Below are 19593 nucleotides of genomic sequence, written 5' to 3' on the forward strand. Positions count from 1 at the left end.
GTGCTGGTGGCTCCTTCAACCCAGTACCTGCCTGCCTCCTCTGCCCTGTCAATGCAGAGCTGGAAGGGAGCTGGTTTTTTCCAGCAAATTCACAGAACATGTGCTGTGGGACCACAGCAGTTCAGGGCACAGAGGTGAGGGAGGGAAACGGAGGCTTTTTTCCCCTAGAGGGAGATGACCTGATTCTTAACAGAAGAACAGACAAAGAGCTGCTTTCAGTGGCACTGGACAGCTGAAGGCCACTGCCTCTAAGAAAGCTTTTATAAGCCTGCATTTGGAACCAGACACCAATACCTTCAACTACAAACCCCTCTCAAGTAATTCCCCCTTCCTGATACTTCAAAGTGTACACAGTACACGCAAAGGCTTTGAATTCTTCCTGAAAGGGAAGATCAAGAGAGCAATCATTATGCAGTATGGATGCTTTAAAAGACAGGTTTTAGTTAAATTTGTTCGCTGTAGTTGAGTGAGTATAAGTCAAAGCACAGCTTTACCTTTTATTAAATAATTAAGATACAAAAATATCCCATCATGCTCAAGTGTTCAGGTGTTGCCGCTTTTGGTGGAGCACAACGACTCTGTCGGTGCTTCAGCTACATCTTGGCTGCGCAGAAGCTGCCGTGGGAAGAGAGGCAGCCCCGAGCCCCCCCCCCCCACTGCTGCTGAGAGTGGTCAGGACTCGGTGGCAGCAGGACTGCACCTGTCAGCTCTGTCGTCCTTTCTGATGATCTCCAAGTCGTCGCAGTCTTGGTACGTTGGCTCCTCCACAAAGTCCCAGACCTCAGGGGAGAGTTCCTTCAGTTTATGCAAGGGAAACCAGTGGACGGAGGTGTCGTTAAAGGTGTCGAGGTAGCGAGGGTGAGCGGGGAGCGCCACCTCCTCTGTCCCTTTCAAGACCTTAAGAGCATTTGGGGAAAAAGTTACTGTACAACGCAGAAGAATTTTTCTGCAAAGTTCAGTTCAGGGTCAGTGAAGATGAGGATGGTGTTACATTAAGGCAAACCCCTGTGTGCAGTGTGTTCTGCAGATAACGTAGAATGATCCTAAAGTGATTAATTTTTATATTGTGGCCAGGAACAAAGGTTTTAACAATAACCTTTCTCATTAGAAGGTGCTTTGTCAACACAAAACAATAATGTTAAAAAACTAGTGACTCTTACCTTTGCTATGTAAGAATAATCTCTCTCCAATATTCCTGACAACACTCTAGAATAACACAAGGTAACCAGTGTTAGACGCAGTGAACTTACACAACTTTTCTGAAGAGGGGTGGGGGACAGAAAAGGCAGGGGGTGGTTGATGACTGCCACTTGAAAATGAGTGAAACACTGTCTGAAGCAATAGAAAAAAAGGAGTAAAGGAAGCAAGGAGAGGAGAACGCTGTTGGAGGCACCAGCCCCCTTCCCTGGCTGGCCTGCACCCACCTTTCCTCCATTCCTTTAAAGCTGTTCCCGACGATGACCATTTTCGACAGAGTCCCTTCAGACCAGTTCCTCCACAGCAGGTTGTTGTACAAGGCTTTCCCGCAGTGCACCATGTAAAACAGCGTGGCCGATCCCTCAATGCCGTGTTTCCCCTCCTGCGCGTAAACCAGACGGTAACTACCCCCAACCTCCCGGGGCCAAGCCAGCCGGCAGCAGGGCAGGGAGCGGGGTCCAGCCCCTCGGTCCCCGTCCCCGTCCCCGCCCCCCCCCCGCCCTCACCTCGTTGTCCGGGAGGAGCCGCAGCCCCAGTTCCCCCAGCGCGGCCGCCTCCTGGGCGGAGAAGACGGGGTCGAAGAGGGAACACCGGTCGGGGGGCACCTGCGGCGAGAGGGGCGGCGGTGGCGGGGGCTGGGGGGGAGCGAGAAGCCCCCTTCTCACCCCCCCGCCCCCTCCTCACCCCCAGCTCCTCCAGCAGCAGCAGCAGGAAGGCCAGCTGGTGCCGGGCGGCGGGGCAGCCGCTGAACCGCCCCAGGCCGTAACAGACGCAGAGGGCGGGCGGCTCCGCGCCGCCGCCCAGCGGGGCCCGCACGGCTCCTGCGGGCACGGAGAGAGGCGTCAGGCCCGGCGGAGGGCGGCCCGTTCTTCCCCCGCTCCCCCCCGCTCTCCGTACGCACCGGCGCTCGCCGCCCAGAAGCCGGAGCTCAGCAGATCGTCCCTGCGGGGAGAGCGCAGTGTCAGCGGGGCCCGGCAGCCCCCGGGGGGGGCGGGGGTAGGGAGGGAACACGGGGCCGGGCCCTCACCGCGCCTCCCGCAGCCTCCGCAGCAGCACCGCACTGCCCTCCTCCGCCGCCGCCTCCCCGCCCGGCCGGCCCCGCCGCCGCCGCCGCCGCTCCCCGCCCGCCATGTGCCACCCGCCCGCCGCCATGCGCCCCGCCCGGCCGCCGTAGCGCGGGCGGTCACGTGCCGCTGTCATGGGACTGGCGGGCCGCCTCCCGGAAGCGGCGGCAGGAAGTCCGGCCCGCTCAGCCCCGGTGGCGGCGGGGCCCCGCCGGAGGGACTAGCTCCACTCTCAGCTCCTCCTGGCGCGGCCGCCGTGGAGCCCCGACACCGATGGCCCGCCCTGCCGCGCCGGAGCCCGGCTCGGCGCCATGGTGAGCCCCTTTCCCCTGGGCCTCCCGCTGCGGCGGCGGGGGTCTCCCGGTCCGTCTCCCCGGGGACGCCGTCGAGGAGATACCGGCGCCGCTCCTGCCTGGCCGGGGACCGCGGCGCTTCCCTGGGGGGCCGCGGGCCGTCCCGCGTGGTAAACAGTGCCCGGTAAAGGCGCCTTTATGGGGAGGGCAAGGCTTCCCCCCCCCCAAAGCAGCAGGTTGTGGGAACTGTTTGGATTGCGTGTGGTTAGTGCTTAATGATAATTATTCGCACTGATAGGAGAATATCTCACCAGTTCATATCTCCTTCCTCGTGTCTCAGCTGCAGAGTTGTAGAATCTATCTTAAACCCACAAAAGTGGTCAGATTTAATAGTACAGGACCCTTTTAGTGCTGTTTTCATGTCTAAACTTAGTGTGATTGGGTAAGAACCACATTTCTGTTCATTTGTAATAAGCATTTTATTGGTCTACCTGAAATAATAGAAAGGAGAGGAAGAAGCATAACAATTTTCAAATATACAATAATTTTTACTAATGCTTTGGTTTTTTAGGTGGAATTACTTTTTCCTTTACGATGGTTCAAAGGTTAAGGAAGAGGGAGATCCTACAAGTGCCGGGATTTGTTATTTTTATCCTTCTCAGGTAATGTCTGCTTTTATTTCAGTGCCTGTAAAAGAGTGCCTGTGTTGTGAGTCAGTGCTGATATTCTGGTTCAGGAATGGTCAGGCTTCCAGGTGGAGCTCTGGATTAATTCTTATTTAGTAGTCAAAAAAGTTTAAAGAAAACTCATGCAACTAGAACCAGGCGAATTAGAGTGGTGTTCCACCCAGCTCAGTGTACAGAAGTCCTCGGGCTTCTGAAGCTGGGCACAGTGGTGTTGCACTCTGCTCCCTCGCTGTGGGTTCTGGTCAGTGGAGTCATCCAGTGGAGTCCAGGTCTGTTCTGGTGATGTGAATAAATACACGTGAGGAATGAAAGTTCCCCTAAATAAGCTCTAGGCTCTTGTGCTGCCTGAAAAAAGCAATCCAATTATTTTTTTCCCTAGAAATTTGCCTGTGCTACTGCATTTGACTTATAATTGAATTGAAGTTATAATTAATTTTTATTAATACCTGAATACAGTAGTGATTTTTTTCCTTTCCCAAGTCCTTTTAAAGGCAGGGGGGCGGAAAAAAAGTCTGTCTTCCCTGCCTTCCTCAACAGACTCTCCCCGACCAGCAGGAACTGCTGTGCGGACAGATTGCTGGAGTGGTGCACTGCTTGACTGAGATTTCTGGAATTCCTCCAAGTCTCATTCGCCTAAGGAAGCTCAAGTTTGCGGTTGTAGTGGATGGAGACTATCTGTGGGTGAGTTCAAGAGATGTGGAGGCAGTCACAGACCGAAAACAGTGAGAGAGTCTGAACTACTGTATCAAACAAAGAGGGCTTTTTTTTTTTTGCTTTTTTTTTTTTCTTCAGGGCATGGGCTGCACACAGATAGACCTGGGGAGAGCTAGGGTGGGAACTTGCAATGCACAACTTTTCATTGCAAGGTAACTTAAATTTTCTTTACTGCAGCTTGCAGCTGTGTGTCATGGCAGTCACTTGTTCCTGTTCACATGACAGTCAGCTGTTCCTGTGAAAAGCTTCATGTACCTCATTTGTGTGTCCACACCCAACGTGTTTTCTTAAGATGTGCCTGGCAATGGCTGTAAAGCATTGAGCTCTGCATCATCACGTGTATCCCTGGGTTTCTGGCAATGGCTGCAAACAGGATTCCATGTGCTGCAGTTATTAATAAGGACTTAGTCTCCCTGTTTGGTAGTCCAATTGTTCTTTCCTTCTAACCCTCAGTATTCCCTGCTGCAGAGCTTTGTCAGTGTCAACAGACATTTAGTATATAAAGAGCAGTGTGCGGCAGAGTCATGACGAAAATGCCCCAGACTATCCCCTGGAAACTGGGTTGAGACCAGTCAGACCTATTTAATAGGCAGTGCTGTTCAGGCTCACTGGGCTCTCTCTGAGGCAGGAGGCCTGACGCTTCTGTTTCTCTTGGCAATTCAAAAACTAAATGAAGCATCTTCATCGCTGTACATAAAACAATTTGAATATTTTTAAGTACTTAGTTTCAGGAAAATGTTCTTAGCTATTAGAGCACCAAGCTAGGTCATCTAGCGTGGGAAGGGAGTGTGTCTAAAACGCTGGATTTCTGATAGCATTTATTTATCCTGTCTGTGCCAGGGCTCTTCTGTGGGTATTTTTGAATTTCCTTTTCATCTGATTTGTGAATCCAGGGGATGTTTGCCTGCTGCAGAACTGCTTGCATGCCTTTGATGCTCATTTGAAAGCAATAGGAGTTGTTCTCACCTGCTGTGCCTGGGTTTTGTCTGTAAACATTCTTCGTTCATGGCTTTCTGTATTGAAGGTTCTGGGTTGTGCCGTTGAGCTCCCTGATGTCAGCTGTAGACGGTTTCTGGAGCAGCTGATCAGCCTCTTCACCTTCTACAATGGACCTGTGCACCATGCGTACACGGTAATTAAGATCAGCAGCCGTGATGTTTCTGCCTAGGAAGAGATCTTAAACGCTTCCCATATTGGCTGAGCTCTGCCCAGGCACACGCGTGCTAGCATGTTCCCTTATACTACATTCCTACTTGCAAGGGTCAGAGCAAGCTCACGCATCAAAGAATTGGGACCTGGGAAAGTGTGCAGGCCCATCATCTTTATTGCACTGAGGTAGCGTGGGTGTCTACTAAGTTTCCTAGATGTTCAGTCTAAAGCAGTTTCCTCTCAATATCATCTTACTCCTTAACTTCACAAGATTTTCCATGTATAGGTACTGTCCCAGACTGATTGCATCTAATGTCCTGAATGCATTAAGGCCTGTGCAGTGACAGCTGTGTGGATTTTTGTTGTCTGCAGGCACTTTCTCGGGAGGAGCTGAGCAGGCAGTGGGACAGATACATTGAACATATCCAAAAAAACACCAGTGACCTCCACAAGATCTTCAATTCTCTCTGGAATCTGGACAAAACCAAGGTAAAAGCCTGTTCTCTGCAGTGTCTGGCTCTAGAGCTGCCTTAGTGCCAATGGTTTTGTGTTTATTTCCTGCATTGAGCATTTGCCAGGATTCTCTGGCCTAACTTCTTGTGGTTCTCCCTTTCTAGGTGGACCCCCTGCTTTTACTGAAAGCAGCTCTCATCCTGCAAACTTGCCAGCGGTCTCCCCATGTCTTGGCAGGCTGCATTCTCTACAAAGGCCTGTAAGTAACAAGGCATTACCTAAAGGGTTAGACTGCAAGTTAAATCTACCCCTTCCTAGGGCTGTGCATCTAGAGAGCAGAGCAAGGGCACTAGTTGTACACACAGAGCTGCTGTTTGTTATTGGCAGGAACATTAATGCTTCAGGTAAGGTAATCCCTGTCTGCTGATGTATTTCACAGAGGATGAATGGTTATTTGTGTTTATCAGTGGAAGAAATGGAAGCATGAAGAAATTAAAGGTTTGGGCTTTAGTAGTAATCTGCTGTCTTTATGATATTCAGCAGGATGTGAAGACTGAACTTCTTAGGCTTTTTAGGTGGAAGTCACCAAGAAAAAGAAAGTTGTGTGAATATTCCTCTTTCCCATTAGTGTTCTCTTTGCAGCCTTGCAAATACAGTGCACGTGTGTGTCTGTATGTATTTTTGACTGACTTGTTGGCCAGGACCACTGTCTATACTGATAGACAGTGCGCAGAAGGTTGAGCCAGAATTTCCCGTGAGAAATGCTGGCTTCTTTCAATCGAAGATTAATCATAGCTGAAGATGCTGCAGATGTGGCACTGAATGACATCAAGGAAAGCCTCAAAGGTGGCCTTGAGAGACAGGAGGTGGGGAATCCTGGGAATTTCTTGGCAGTAACATTTAAGCACCTTCTTCCTTTGGCATAAACTGTTCCTGTAACACCTTTTATGAGCACTGGAAATACGCCACAATGTCTGCATCTTTCCAGGTCTGACAGAGGCAGGCCAGGCATTTTTAAGGGAGTGATCTCATACGTGCTAGCAGGGCACTGAGCATGAGTCACTGCAGCATCTTAAAGCTGGCAGCATGTTGTAGTGGAAGCGGACGTCTGACTTGAGAATGCAGTCTTGTCCTGCATCTGCCTATCACCAGTGTGTGTGTCTCTATCGCTGGTCTGTCTGGTAGAGATCTTTTTTCACCAAATGTCATCAGAGTTCTCTGAACTCTGAATCTTACTACAACACTGCAAAGGGCTTTGTACCCGAGTTAAACTTCCCCTTCTTCAGAGTCTTTTGAGAATCTCCAGAATGTGGATCTCAACAAGATGTAAACGGAAAGACCAAGAATACCTTTGGAAGCCCTGTCCAAGGGGCTTGTGCTGCAGTACTTTGAGTGCTAGTCTTTCTGAATCTTCTCCACTGCCCACAGCTCTCCATGGGGTGGCAAGAAGCCTATATGGATTGGTCTGTCTTAGGTCTTGACTCAGCAAAAACAGATTTGTTGGCCAAAAGGAAATACCAGCAGGCGGTTTTCCTGAGTTTGGAGTGGAACTGACTCAAAGGAAAGAAGATAACAAGAGTCCTGATGGTCACCCAGCTTATGTTCCTGTTGTGGGGGATGTGTTAGCTCCAGCCCATGTCTGGGGTTGGCCCTTCAACCCTTGCAGAGTGTCTGGCAGGACCAGGAGAGGTGGGTGCGGTGGAACCCTAGAGATTCCCCCAGAGATCTCCCAGCTGTGAAATAGGGCCCTGCAGCACTCAGTTTTGCTCAGAGTAAAAGTAACAGTCTGGTGTGAGCATTACTTCTGGCTCTGACTGATGGGAGTCTACGGCTGAGCTTCAGGAAATGACACTCTGCTCATGGATGACTTTGTTTTGTCCTTTTAGGATTGTGAGCACCCAGCTGCCACCTCCTCTCACTGCCAAAGTTCTTCTCCAAGGCAATGAGTCTCCAGGCCAGGTATGTTGCTAAACATGTTCCCTGTGTGCAGATAGCCACTTGTAAGGATGTGGTGTGGGAGTTTGTGTCATATAGATCTTACATGTGCTGTTCCTGGGAAGGCCAATTACTGATGCTGATGCTAAAAGTTTTTATTAGTTATGAATGAGTAAGGTTTCAAGACTTCTGCACTAGGAATTTGCTTTTTTTATGGTCTTTTAAGTTACTGAATTCATGAGTTCTCATCTATGTGGTGTTTTGATTGGCTTTTTACCCAAGTTTAGGTATTTAGTGCTAAATTTACACACAATGGAAGTCTGAAAGTGACAAATCAATTTTCATTTGCATTAAAACTTGTCAAAAGTAATTATTTACATGGTTCAAGATCTACAAAAAAGCAATCAAGAGCCAGATATGAAGAAGTCCTCTGCTCTTACTCTGGTTGAGTAAACCAAGCTTTTGTGCCCTGAGCAGGCAATAATGGCAAATTGTGGTATATTTGTCCTTGCTTTCAGGTGTATTTTGGTTCATGGGAAGTCCCCTTGACTTTGAGGGCTACCTAAGGAAAAAATCACTGCCCAGCATGGTAAACCAGTCACAGCATTTGCTGAAGGGGATGGTTTGGGGTCTGCTGTAGTCACAGGGAGGCTGAGGAGGCTGGAAGAGGTGTCTTGGTGGCACCGGTGGCAAGTGTTGAGTCATGCCACGGAGCTGATTCTTGGCTTTTCTTTCAGAGTGAGCCTGGAGGTGAGGAGCAGCGGGAGCCTGGTGAGCATCCAGCTGCAGAGTACTGGTTGCCAAGTGCACAACAGCAGCATATGGGCAGCCCTCTGGGGCTGCATTCTCTGCAGTGAGAGCATGAGCTGGTTCTCTGGGATTCACGTCAAAGCTCTTGCTGGATGCAGGAGTATATCCCTGAGGGTGTTGCTGCCACTAGTCAGCATGTGCCAGTGGGTGTTGTGTAATCAGAACTAGTTCCTTCCTTTGGCTAAGCAAAGGATTTTGCTCTTTTGGGTTTAATTGTCAGTTCTGCAGATTCCCAACATGCCTGCTTTAATTCCAGTTACCCATGTGCCTACTTGGCCACTGATGGAGCCCTGAAAACAGATGGCTGATGCTTTCAGTCCAAACCTTCAGTTGTCGTTTTTGAGCATCAGTTTATAGATATTCTGCCAGGACAGTTAAGAAAAAAAAAAAAATAAAGCTAAGGGAAAATTTAACTCTGTCAGGCATTAAGTGTATGAGGAGGATGGGAAAATGCTGCCTACTCAGATGTGGTCAGTTTATGGTGACCCAGGGTACGGGATGATAGCATGCTTTCTCCTCCTGCAGAAGCCTTTGGGCTGATGGAGTCTGGCTTCTGTTTTTTATGCTGGGGCATGTTAATTTAATCCTCAAACCTCCTTTGCTCTTGCAGATTCTCCATTGCCGCATGGTGTCCGTATCATCCCTGTATTCCTAATGGAAGATGAAGTCTCAATGCTCCGAGACTTTCCAGTGGAGTGGATAACTAGGTAGGAAATCAATCTGATGCATAGAGAGGCTTGGACAGCAAGAGAGCTAACATATGGTGCTGTGTCCTCGCTAGCCATTGCTAATGTTTTCTCTGATACTAACTCAAACTCTGTCATTTGGCTGTGTAGTGGTTTAACCCAGGACAGGGTGTTAAAGCCGCCTGAGGTCTTTCAGGTTGAACAAAATTTGTGGTGTCCGTATCTCTGTTGTGAAGCAGCCCAAAGCAGAACTGTTTCCCGAGACCCAACTGCAGTCTTCTGTTGTTTCTCAGCTCACAGTGCTGCCTTTGTGCTTTTTAAGTAAGGCAGTGACGTTCCTGGGAGTCTGCAATGCAAGAGGCCCATGCTTTTCACCTGTGTTAGGCCTTAGCCATCCTTTTCTGAGGTAGATGCTCTTTGTAGCAGAGAATAGATCAGCTATTGAACGCTACCAAGAGGTGATAGCATTACTAGGTATGTAATGACTCCAAACAGATCCTACTCAGTAGTTTAATCAACTTGTCATCTCCCGCTAGGTCATCTGTGTCCCCAGCAAGCCCTAGAGGAGAGAAGAATGCTCTCTGCTCCCAGGCAGTTTCAGAATCAACAGGAGACCTGAATAATTTCTCTGTGCAGGAGTCCCCTGAGCAAGCTTCAAGCACAGCTGCACCAGAAGATGCTGTGCAATCAGGCAGCCTTGCAAACACAGGTCCTTTGAAGGGCTTCCCCAAAATGGAAGCCAGTACAAAGAATTCTCCAACTGCAAAACTGAGCAGCCCAGACAGCAAAAGCTCAGAGCTCAGTAGAAAAGCATCTTTTCCATCAGAGAGAGACACGAAGCAGCTGCCAAGCCCTTCCACACTCCATACTTCTGAGTATGCTCAAACTACAGGTCCATATCGGGAAGGTTTTTGCTTTCCAAACCCTTACACCCGGGAGCAGGAGAGTCAGAGCATGGGGAAGTCTCTTGTGGACTATGATGTTGAGCAACACAGTTTCCAAAGTTATGCAGCCGGTGGTAGTCCAGCTATATGCTCTCCTGCCCAAGAGTTGAGCAGAAGGAAGGCAAGTGAACAAGATGAGCAAGGGACTCTGAGCCAAAATAGTGTCTCTAGAGAAAGCAGCAGTGCAGCTGGTGGCAATGTGCAGGGTTTGGATTGTCCAGCCACTGCTGTACAATCAGAGCTCCAAAGCAGGAGTCAGCTGCCAGCTGTAGAGTTTCAGGAGAGTCTGCTCGGTGACCCAGCAGAGAACACGCACTGTCCCAGGAGCGAGGAGAGTGCCTGGCTGCCTCAGGTGGACAGTCTGGGAGCCCAGGCTGGTGTGGAGTCAGGCAAACAGTGCAAACCGGTTAAGATGAGCTTGTATGTTCACTGCATTAAGGGGCTTTTGCTCTCCCTGCTGGCTGAAGATCACCTCCGAGAGGACCGGAGCTCCATTGAAGATGTGGTAAGTGGGAAAGCTCTTCCACACCTGCAGATACACTCACTGCTGCTTGGTGGTGGTGGTGGTGGGGAGAGGGGTTACAACTGAAGAGCGAGTGTTGGATCGCTGTTCCCATCTCTTTCCTCACCTGCTCTGTGTTGTGCAAGGCAAAGCCATTTGGCTTGGGGTTCATCACCACAACCAAAGCTACGTGGGAGGTTGTTTGCAAACGTCAGGCAGTGAGCCTGAGAGGTGAGAGCGTTGTCTCGCAGGCGACTCCTGTTGCCTGTTGTTGTCTGTCAGTGCCAGCGCCGGAGCAGAACGTGTAGGTGTGACCGTCAGACAGCCCCGCAGGCTGCCAAAGGCCTGTGCTGGATTTGGGATTTGCTGGGAAACCCTGTCAGTTTCACAGTGCTTTTTGGAAAGCAGGGTTTGTTCGCTGTTTAACCTCCACTTTGCATGTCACAGCTTCTCACTCTGGAAGCACCAGAGAGACGTGTCTGGCAGTGAGTCCCTGAAGCATTTCCTTTCTACGTGAAAGTCTGGCTGTCTGCGTCCCCAGCCTGCTCTCCCTGGCACTGCTCTCCAGGGGCCGAAGCGAAGGGTGTCATTTGGGCACTGCGAGTAGGTGCTGTACCAGAGCAATCCCAAATTACTCTGCTGTGGGATTTGGTTCGGTGCGCAGGCTTCCCTGCCAAGTGGCACGGTGCAGCTAATGGGGCTGCGGGGGAAGGACGTGCTGGCCCCCGGCGTTTCGCAGTGAAGCATTAGTCTGCAGAGCTGCTGCCTGGCCTCTGCTTTCCTACCAGGGAGCTGAGTCAAAGCTGCAGAGGCCTGTTTGATATGCCAGTTGCCATAGGAACAACCTAATTTCTTTAACTGTCAGACTGGAAGGTGGAGGGAAGTTCAGACTAATGCTGGCTCCCAGCATTAGCAGAGCCTCAAGGTTACTCCATTTACTTTCGAGCTCTGGGACTCAGAGGCTGTGGCTGTGACAGCCCCCCCTCCCGTAAGCAGGGGGATGCCACTTCTGCACGGCATGTGAGGATTGGCATGTCAGGGAAAGAATTGCTGCAAAATCAGCAGAGGCCAGGAGGTGCAGCCTTGGCATTTTGCGCCAGACATGGCACATGGCTCTGTCCCCTTTCTGCTCATTCCAAACAGGCAGCTGCACAATGGCTTCCTCTCTACCATGTCTTCTCTGGTTGCAGGGAGAGAGGGGGATGCAGGCAGGTAGGAACTGATGCTCTTGAGAGCTGAAGGTCATCCTCATTGCACAGGTACCCTCAGCTCTGGGTTTCCTCTGGTTGCAGCTCTGGTCTAGCTGGCAGGCAGTGCAGCCCTGCTGTGTTCGGAGGCGGCATGGTTCCCAGCAGCCCGTGCAGCACCTGTAGTTGGAAACCAGCCTCTGCTCTGCTTCATGTCTGACCTTGTGTGAGAAGGAGCGTCTGAAGGATGTGGCTAGTGTGTGAAATGTCTTGTTGGGGGGGGGGGGGGGGGGAGGTTAGCTCTGCTAGTGACACGTTGCACGTCCTCCTCCCATCAAATGCCTGGGCAAGTCCAGCAGTGGGCCCAGCCTGGCTCAGTTTGTTATTCAGTTCATTAAGTCTCAAGATCAAGTGCCTGATGCTGGTGCGCCACATTTCAGTTGATTTTACTTTATGTATTGCCCTGGGGTTGGCAAAGCCCTGTTCCATTCGCATTCCTCTTTTTCCCAAATGTGCTGCTTCCATCTCGCGTACTCCTGCTTTGGATCTCATCTTAGCAAAACTCTGCTTTCATACAGCTTGGATTTTGACTGTGATTAGGTTCTCCTGACTACGCCCTTCCTCTGGGTGCAGGTGTTTGTTATCTCTTAGGAGAGATGCACTGCATGTCCTGTCATCCCAGGAGGAAGAGTGTTGTTCGAGGAGGTAAGAAACGGGCTCTGCTGCTGGCATCATGGTGGATTTGAGGCGTAACCTCAGTTTTTCTGTTCCTTTGTTTATCTGTAGATTAAGAATGACCCTCAGCTCTCAGGGATGTCAAAGCTTAGTTATAATTAATGTTTGTTGAATGCTTTGAGGCCCCTGAATGACACCAAAGAAGGGTAAAATATGCTACTTGCGGAGCTGAGAACAGCCGGCAGTACTGATCATCCATCTAGGATGGCAGTTTCCAATACAGGCTTTCCCTGCAGAGCAGGAGGCTTTGGAGGCTTTCAGGATCACTTCCTGCCTGTCTTTAGGTCTTATCCCTTCATTTCACTGCACAGAAAAGAAAATCTGCTCCGTGACCAGGGAGGTCAAGGGTAGGCCAGGCTCTGCCATCCTGCTGAATGGAGACTTGATCCTCTCTGTGGCAGAGGAGAGCACACGGGCAGGCTGCAGGATTATGGAGTTAATCTTCTCAGCACTGCCGGAGGGTCCCTCAGCCCTGCCTGCTGCCTGGGAGCCTCAGCATGGCCAGGGAAGTTGGCTACTGAAAGTCCAGTCAGCAAAACAGCTTGGCTTTCATGTTAGTACATTGTTGTGTGAATTCTTTGCTCTGTGCCAGGCCTGTCGTTACCCCACAGGTGAGGCTATTTCCTTGGCTTTTCTTTTTTTCCCCTCTGGTGATAGCCCAGTGCCTGCAGTCTGCAGCTGGCCAGAAGCTCAGCATGGAGGCTGGGTGCCCATTAGAAGACTTACTCATGTGTTGAGAGGGTGCTGTGGGAAACGCTGCAGGCAATTAAATCCAGCCCAAGCGTGTAAAGCTGCATCCTGTATTGTACTGTCTGGTGTAATAAAGGCTGGTAAGCAAAGGAATATTCCTTGCTGCAGCTGAAAGTCATGGCCAGAATGTGAAAATGAGCTCTGGAGAGTAATGTTTGATGGTAAATTAATGGAGTCTTGCATTTTCTTGTAATTAATAGCATCAGGTGGTTTAATGGCTTATTTTCAGGTTGGAGTGCTCTTTTTCTGAGTCCCCATCTCACTGACTTGTAAGCTGGGAGGCTCATCTGCTTTCCTGTGCCCAGGTTTCCCAGCCATTCCTGGTGGGAGCCTGGGCAGCAGCAGCAGAGCATGGAAGGGTCCAGTCCCTCTGTCATTGACATCGGTCACCCAAGCTCCCTCCGGTACCTCCTTGGAAGCCTAGGTGAAGCAGAGCTTCTACTCTAACACTTGCCTTTTTTTTGCCCTGTCTGCAGTACCACAGCAGTCTGGCTTCTCTAAATGGCCTCGAGGTTCATCTGAGGGAGACTCTGCCCAAAGACTCCTCATTCTCAGCCAAGACAACCTACAGCTTCACTCACTATGACTGCGTTCAGAACGTACTCACAGGTAAGCCTTTGTCTTCTGGAACAGCAGCCACTTCGGAGGACAGAATGAGAACAGGGTTTATGCTAACCTTTTCTCATGCTTCAGACAACTTTTCAGAAACATTGCTTGCTGTAACTCTTACAAAAATAGCCTGGATATAAGGCCCTATTGAGGAAGCTTTGTGTTTTCTGAGTTTATAATCTGCTGAAGGCTTGTTGATCACTTTGTTTGGATGAGAGCCAGAGGCTGCTGGGAGATGGAGCAGCTGCCACTGGCTCTTTGCTTGGAATGATGTTACTTGGGCTTCTGCTAAAGGCTAAGTCTGAGGACAAGACTCAACATCCTCTTCAAACCCACCCGCTCTCCCTCCCCCCAACTTCATTCATTACACACTGGTGTGATGCCTTTTGACCCACTGTACAATAGAGTGTTTGTCAGTCCTTTCTGGCTACGAGAAGCAGGAACTGGGAACAGGTAGTAGCCAGCAGTTTGGAGACTGCTGCCCTGGATTCATGTGTAGACTATCAACATACAGAGAGCCCCATGCATGTATTGCCTCAGTTCATTCTAATGTTTCCCTTTTTCTGGCAGCCTCACAGGCAGTGTCCCACCTCTCTCTGTCTTAGAAGTGCTTTAGGAAAAGAGACAAACCCCAGTGATTCTTGGTAACCCAGGTCTCAGGCCTTCTTGTCACCCCTGTGGGGTGGGAAGGTACACTGGGCTTTTTGTTTGTGCATGGCTGAGCATGGTGCAAGCTGCTGACTAATTTAATTGAAGTGATGCTGGAGCTTAGGCTGTCACTCAGTCTCTGTTCTGTAGATATCCAGGGTGTGTAGGAGGGGTCCACAGCCTTTTCCTGCTTGGTAAATGGGGGCACACTCCTCTGTAGAGTGGGCTGTTAACACACACCCCTTACTCCTCTTCTGCAGCCAACCTGCCCCATACTACTGGCCCTCTGGATCGGCACTTCCTGAGAGCTGCTACGCTGATCCACTCCGACTTCAACCAGCTTCCGACTGCTTCAGAAATTATAATTAGGTAAGGTGTGCTTATAACTCCCCCCTCTTCCAGGCACAGGAGTGCTGTGTGGCACACAGAATAGGCAGAAGGGGGAACCCCTTTTCTAAGCCTGGCTGAGGTTTGGCACGCATTGTAGTCCCACCGGTGTGGGCTACTTAATATTCTGCCTGCAATGTGATCTGGGTGTTGAGAGGCTAGGATGGCACCAAGGCAAGTGAACTGAAGGCAAAATGAGTTGTGCCACAGGTTTGGATTAAGATATAATTAGCTAGAGTATTGCCGGTTCCTGGCACCATAAGGTTCTAAGATGCAGTTTTAAATATAGCTGTTCCTAATAAATTTGTGTCTCGGCTGGGAGCCAAAGGCGCCCAGAATTGGCAACCTAGATTTTGTTTTCTTGCACGGCTTGTTGGGTTGGAAACACACTGTAATGTGCGTGGCAAACTCAATTGTAATGCGCCAGGCAAGATGGTCTTATCACAGCCAGAGCCCTTCCACACAGCTGTGGCTAAAGCTGATCTTGTGCTACAGCACTTCCCCCATTCCTGTAGCTGATCTCAGGGAGGATGGTGATACTGTGAGTGTGCAGAGATTCTGCTTGGTTGGCCGTGCTTGTTTGTCCAAAACATGATGAAATAAAGATGCTTCTGGGAATTACACTGTTTCACTTCTCTGACACAGCTTGCCAAGGGAATGTGAATCATACACTTCAATGCTGGAGAGCTCCTTGTTTAGCATTAGTTTGACTGGTTCCTTAAATCTTATATCAGCTAAGCTGGCATATTCTGTGTTGCCCCAAAAAAAGCAACTCCATGTGTGAATCAGACTGAGTAACAAGATGACTAAAACTGCTTTCTTTTATGGAGAGTCGTCACACAAGGGTGTCAGCAAACATATCAGTTGCTTCTTTCCTCTATCAAGGAGGAATACAGAGTCCTTTGCTTTGCTCCCTGCCAGCCCTCTTGCAGGTAAATACTGAGTGGTGGTTTTTAATCAGTGACTTGAGCTTTTGTGGTTACAGTGTCTGACTATTGTCTGAGCTTCATCACACATGTGACTAAATAACCTCGTATGATTCCTGCTGCAAGGGTGCTGTGCTGGGATTTGCTTATGGACAGCAGCAGCAGTGAGATAGGTTCCTCCAGGAAGGAAGGAGTGTTAGACACAAGGAGTGTTTAACTACTGACTCTCGATGTACTGGGCTGGTCTGCCAGCAAGGGAAATTCTCAGAGGATGGCCACACGCATAGGTGTTAATGCTGCTGAGTCAGTCACAGAGGATGAGGCATATGACACTTTTTCTTTTAGGATGCCAGGACCCGTGAGAAGGAGGGTCTGGTTTCCTGTGGCCTTCTGACAATGGATTGCAGGGTTTGGGTGCCCATTTTAGCTCTGTGTTCCTTTGCTCTGCTGAGAGAGACCTAAAAGTCCCCCTCAATAGCTGGGAGTCCAGTGCTGCAAGCACCCCAGTGCCCAGCCTGGTGAGTTGAAGTGGATCTTGCACAAAGCTGTAAATCCTGACCACTGCCTACTCTTCTGCCCTGCTAGGAACGCCTCCACAGCCGTGTACGCCTGCCGGAACCCCGTCCAGGAAACCTACTTCCAGCAGCTGGGTGCTCCACACCGCAACTCAGGTGTTCCCAACCCTCACGACAGTGCATTCAGCTTGCCGAGCAAGGCTAAGCAAAAGTTGCTGAAGCATGGAGTGAACCTGCTTTGAACTGATGCACTGAGGCAACACGTCTCAGCCCATGCTGAAAGTTAGTTCATCTCCAATCAGTAAAGTCTCAAAGCCATTTATTCCATAGGAGGCATGAGGCTCTGTGCTACATCTATGGGGTCTCCAGCCTGCCTTGGCCCAAAGAAGGGGCACTCCTATTGCCCTGTTCCTGCAGCACATTTTGTGCTAGTGAAGGGTGTTGTTGACATTAGCACTTACCAAAGACTGAAGATAGAAAATAGCTGTGTTGGGGTGCTTGGTTTACATTGGCTCTAGGACTATTCATGGTGCTCTGCCACCACAGGCAGAGACTCCTGGGGTGCCTTCACCTAAAGTAAAACCTCTTATTGCTCTAAGCTACATAGGCACTGGGCTACTGGGCTGTACTGGCTTTCAGAGATGTCAGTCAGACACTGCCTCTGCCTGGAGTTCTGTGCCTAAACTTGCCCTGGTCAGACTTAGGCTTTGTTTATATCTCTTAATCTATAGAAATGATCCCCTGCCATGGCATAACGCCTTACCTTGATTAACAGAGCCTGCATGTTCTCAGACTAACTGGAATAGAACAAGTGCTGCAAAACTCCTAATCCTCCTACAGGTGCTGTCAGGAGGTTTTTATACTGTAGCTGAATCTGAGAGATCCTTGTCCCTCCACGCCTGCCTGATCAGTGACTGTGCAGCACAGCACTGCCTTCCCCGCTGCCCGCCAACACAGCTGTAACCTGCCAGCCTCTCACAGGGGCTGTGGTGGTGGTATGAATGCACTACACCTCCTGCCTGCTCCTCAGCCTTCTGCTTCCTTCCCTCGCTCCTGCTGGAGGACCTTGTTTCATCTCCTTGCTCTTGCTGCTCAGTTTGTCTACATTCTGTTGACAGAAAAGGCAAGTGACAGCCCCTTAAGCTAATGGGACCAAAGAGGCCTTGTAGCCCCTTGGCAGCTGTTCTCTTTCTGCTCAGGCAGACGGTGTGTCCCCTATCAGTGCCTGGCTGGGGGGGGTTGGTGGTGACGGCTGCTTAGACCCGAGTGATGGATACCTGTGTCTGACTGTGCTGTGTGTTTCAAACCCTGCTGCTGTTATGTACACACGCATCACTGTGACTGTGAAAATAAAAGAGTCTCCAAGACTCACCTAAGCACTATGTCAGCGGCCAGCATCCCACTTACTGCTTGGTTGTCATGTTTGTGATTCCTGGTGTGAGGGTTTGGGGTTGGGTGACCTGTTAGCTCACTGCTGAGGGCAAGTTCCTGCACAGTGGGGTTGAACAGGCAGTGCCTGTTGCTTCCATCACTCCTGCAAAAAGTAGCTACTTGCCGGGGTCTTAGAAGATTTGGAACGTAGATGTGTTACAGGCTTTACTGTGAAATGGTGAGCAGAGTTGTGTCAGTGTTAGGAGGGCACCCCCAGGAGCTGGACACAGTAAAATCACCATCGTCACAGCTTCTTGTTCCCCTCTGCCAACTGCCAATGCCCAAGGTAGCTCTGCCATTGCAGGGCTCCACTGCAGACCTTGAATAGGAAATTCGGTGGACTCCAGGGGAAGAGCCAGCTGCTTGCTCAGGGGGTGGCTGGGCAGATTGCCATCTGGCTTCCAGCACTGGCAGTTGAGGAGGTGTTTCAGCAGCAGGAGAGCTGTATGGCACTGCGCCCTGCTGCTGCTGTCCTCCTCGTGGGGACTATAGCAGTGATGCTACTCTGCACTAAAGTACTATCAGTTGCCTGTCGGCTAATGGCAGTGTAGATGTGAAACCTCCTTGGAAAGCCTGAGCCACAGCCATCCAGGAGACCTCCAGCCTTGGCGATACCCACACAAAAGGGGGCACAGAGTAAGGCACTGCTTCCCTGAATTATGGACAAGCTGCTTTGGTTCTGGAGTGCAGCAGAGAGAGGTATCATGTAGGTGAGGGATGAGGTGGTGGGAGAAGGCAAGAAGGAAAGATGGTTGTGTGCTCCAGCCCTCTTGTGATGTTCTGGGCTCCTCTGACATGCTGAGCTGAAGAGGCTCCCTCTGTTAGATGCTGCTCTGTCTGTCTCCTCTCTGCACACTCAGCAGCTCTGATCCAGGTTCCCTCTGTGATGCTCAGGAGGCAAGGAAGCCTCGGACTGCCAGAAGGAGCAGCGAGACAGCAGGCAGGGCTTTGAGGCAGCTCCAGACTGCTCTGCTCCCCCAGGGGAGATCCTGCTGTCTCTTAACTGGGTGTTTTGGGAAGTGGTTGTGTGCTCTATCAGGAAACATGAAGAAGTTGAAGGAAAAGCCTGAGAGGGACAGGAGGGAGTTTTGGCACAGCAGCAAAGCACAGAATAGATGCTTTTGCCTGCTGTCGTCAGGAATCTTCCACTACAATCTGCTCTGCCGTCTGTTGGCAGTGGAACAGCTGGGGCGGCTTCATTCCCTTTTGCTTCTTGAACTGCATCTGGCCACCAAGACCTAATTCTGTCCTTTGATCGTTAAGAGGAAGGTTGTCTTGGAGTAGTACAGCAATGAGCTCCAGGCCCTTGACTTAATGGTTGCATTGTAGAGAGGATATTTAAAAATTGGTCATTTCAAGTATAACAAGATGAGGAGCAGCTGCTGCATGGGCTGTGTCCTGTCTTGAGTGCATGAGAGTGCTGCTAACGAGGGCCAGGGGCCTGCTGGGGGGCAATTTCTTGCATTGCCAAGCTGGCTCTGTGCTCGGGGCGATGTCAGGCACTGGCTTTTGGGTGGTTGGGCAGGAATTGAGTGGCAGTCCAGCACCCTCCGCCTGAGAGCTGCTCCTGAAGCTGCCTGCTGCCTTTGATGTGTCAGTGCAGGCAGCTGGAAGCATTTTCCAAAATGGTTTGTTTGAAGCCTCTCTGGCAGGCTGGTGGCCCTGGTGCAGAGCCTGGACGCAGGCAGCACTGCTGTAACCTATGGGCTCTGCATGCTGCCTGGCTCTGCAGGGCCTGGACCGGAGGGGTATGGCAGATCCTGGGAGATGCAAAGCAGATATTCCATGTGCTCCTTGTCAGTGTGGGCTGCGGGTGAACTCCAGGCCAGGGAGGCTGTATCTGGTCAGGACAGAAGTGCCGCGGGGGGGTGTATTTTAAAGCACTACCCTTGCACACCGTAACACTTGCAAACTCAGTCTGGGCCCATCCCCTCCTGCTTCTCCAGCGTGTTTTTCTGGACCAGCAGCTGGC

At 50.5% G+C, this 19593-nt stretch overlaps 2 protein-coding genes across 4 annotated transcripts; one reads left to right on the forward strand and one right to left on the reverse strand.

Annotated features, from left to right (window-relative positions):
- Positions 1–462: 462 nt before the first annotated feature.
- SRRD (SRR1 domain containing) lies at positions 463–2358 on the reverse strand. Its single transcript, XM_075041125.1, has 7 exons — positions 2225–2358; positions 2099–2139; positions 1882–2018; positions 1704–1802; positions 1425–1579; positions 1161–1206; positions 463–897 (listed from the first exon to the last, which is right to left on the reverse strand). Exons 1-7 carry the CDS (start codon positions 2347–2349, stop codon positions 673–675), a joined length of 828 nt encoding a protein of 275 aa, XP_074897226.1. The 5' UTR covers positions 2350–2358; the 3' UTR covers positions 463–672.
- A 63-nt stretch (positions 2359–2421) lies between these two features.
- Positions 2422–19585, forward strand: HPS4 (HPS4 biogenesis of lysosomal organelles complex 3 subunit 2). Of its 3 annotated transcripts, none has more exons than XM_075041114.1 (13): positions 2422–2575; positions 3126–3216; positions 3778–3921; positions 4979–5086; positions 5476–5592; positions 5721–5815; positions 7443–7515; positions 8229–8262; positions 8912–9008; positions 9524–10436; positions 13582–13714; positions 14623–14731; positions 16261–19585. In XM_075041114.1, the coding sequence occupies exons 1-13, from the start codon at positions 2535–2537 to the stop codon at positions 16430–16432; spliced, it is 2127 nt and encodes a 708-aa protein (XP_074897215.1). In that variant the 5' UTR covers positions 2422–2534; the 3' UTR covers positions 16433–19585. The 3 variants fall into 3 exon arrangements, with proteins under 3 accessions (XP_074897215.1, XP_074897216.1, XP_074897218.1); XM_075041115.1 differs by having other exon boundaries at positions 3793–3921; XM_075041117.1 differs by having other exon boundaries at positions 3796–3921.
- Positions 19586–19593: the final 8 nt, after the last annotated feature.

The sequence above is a fragment of the Buteo buteo genome, chromosome 11 (assembly GCF_964188355.1).
Source record: "Buteo buteo chromosome 11, bButBut1.hap1.1, whole genome shotgun sequence".
NCBI classification, from domain to species: domain Eukaryota; kingdom Metazoa; phylum Chordata; class Aves; order Accipitriformes; family Accipitridae; genus Buteo; species Buteo buteo.

Bases quoted from the DNA above. Each gene is read 5' to 3' on its own strand.
- SRRD (XM_075041125.1), bottom strand. From the start codon at position 2,349: ATGGCGGCGGGCGGGTGGCACATGGCGGGCGGGGAGCGGCGGCGGCGG. The intron at 2,019-2,098 runs GTGCGTACGGAG...CCGTGCCCGCAG, and splicing joins CTTCTGGGCGGCGAGCGCCG to GAGCCGTGCGGGCCCCGCTG. The intron at 1,803-1,881 runs GTGAGGAGGGGG...CTCTCGCCGCAG, and splicing joins TGCTGCTGGAGGAGCTGGGG to GTGCCCCCCGACCGGTGTTC.
- HPS4 (XM_075041114.1), top strand. From the start codon at position 2,535: ATGGCCCGCCCTGCCGCGCCGGAGCCCGGCTCGGCGCCATG. The intron at 5,816-7,442 runs GTAAGTAACAAG...TTGTCCTTTTAG, and splicing joins TGCATTCTCTACAAAGGCCT to GATTGTGAGCACCCAGCTGC. The intron at 8,263-8,911 runs GTGAGCATCCAG...TTGCTCTTGCAG, and splicing joins TGAGGAGCAGCGGGAGCCTG to ATTCTCCATTGCCGCATGGT.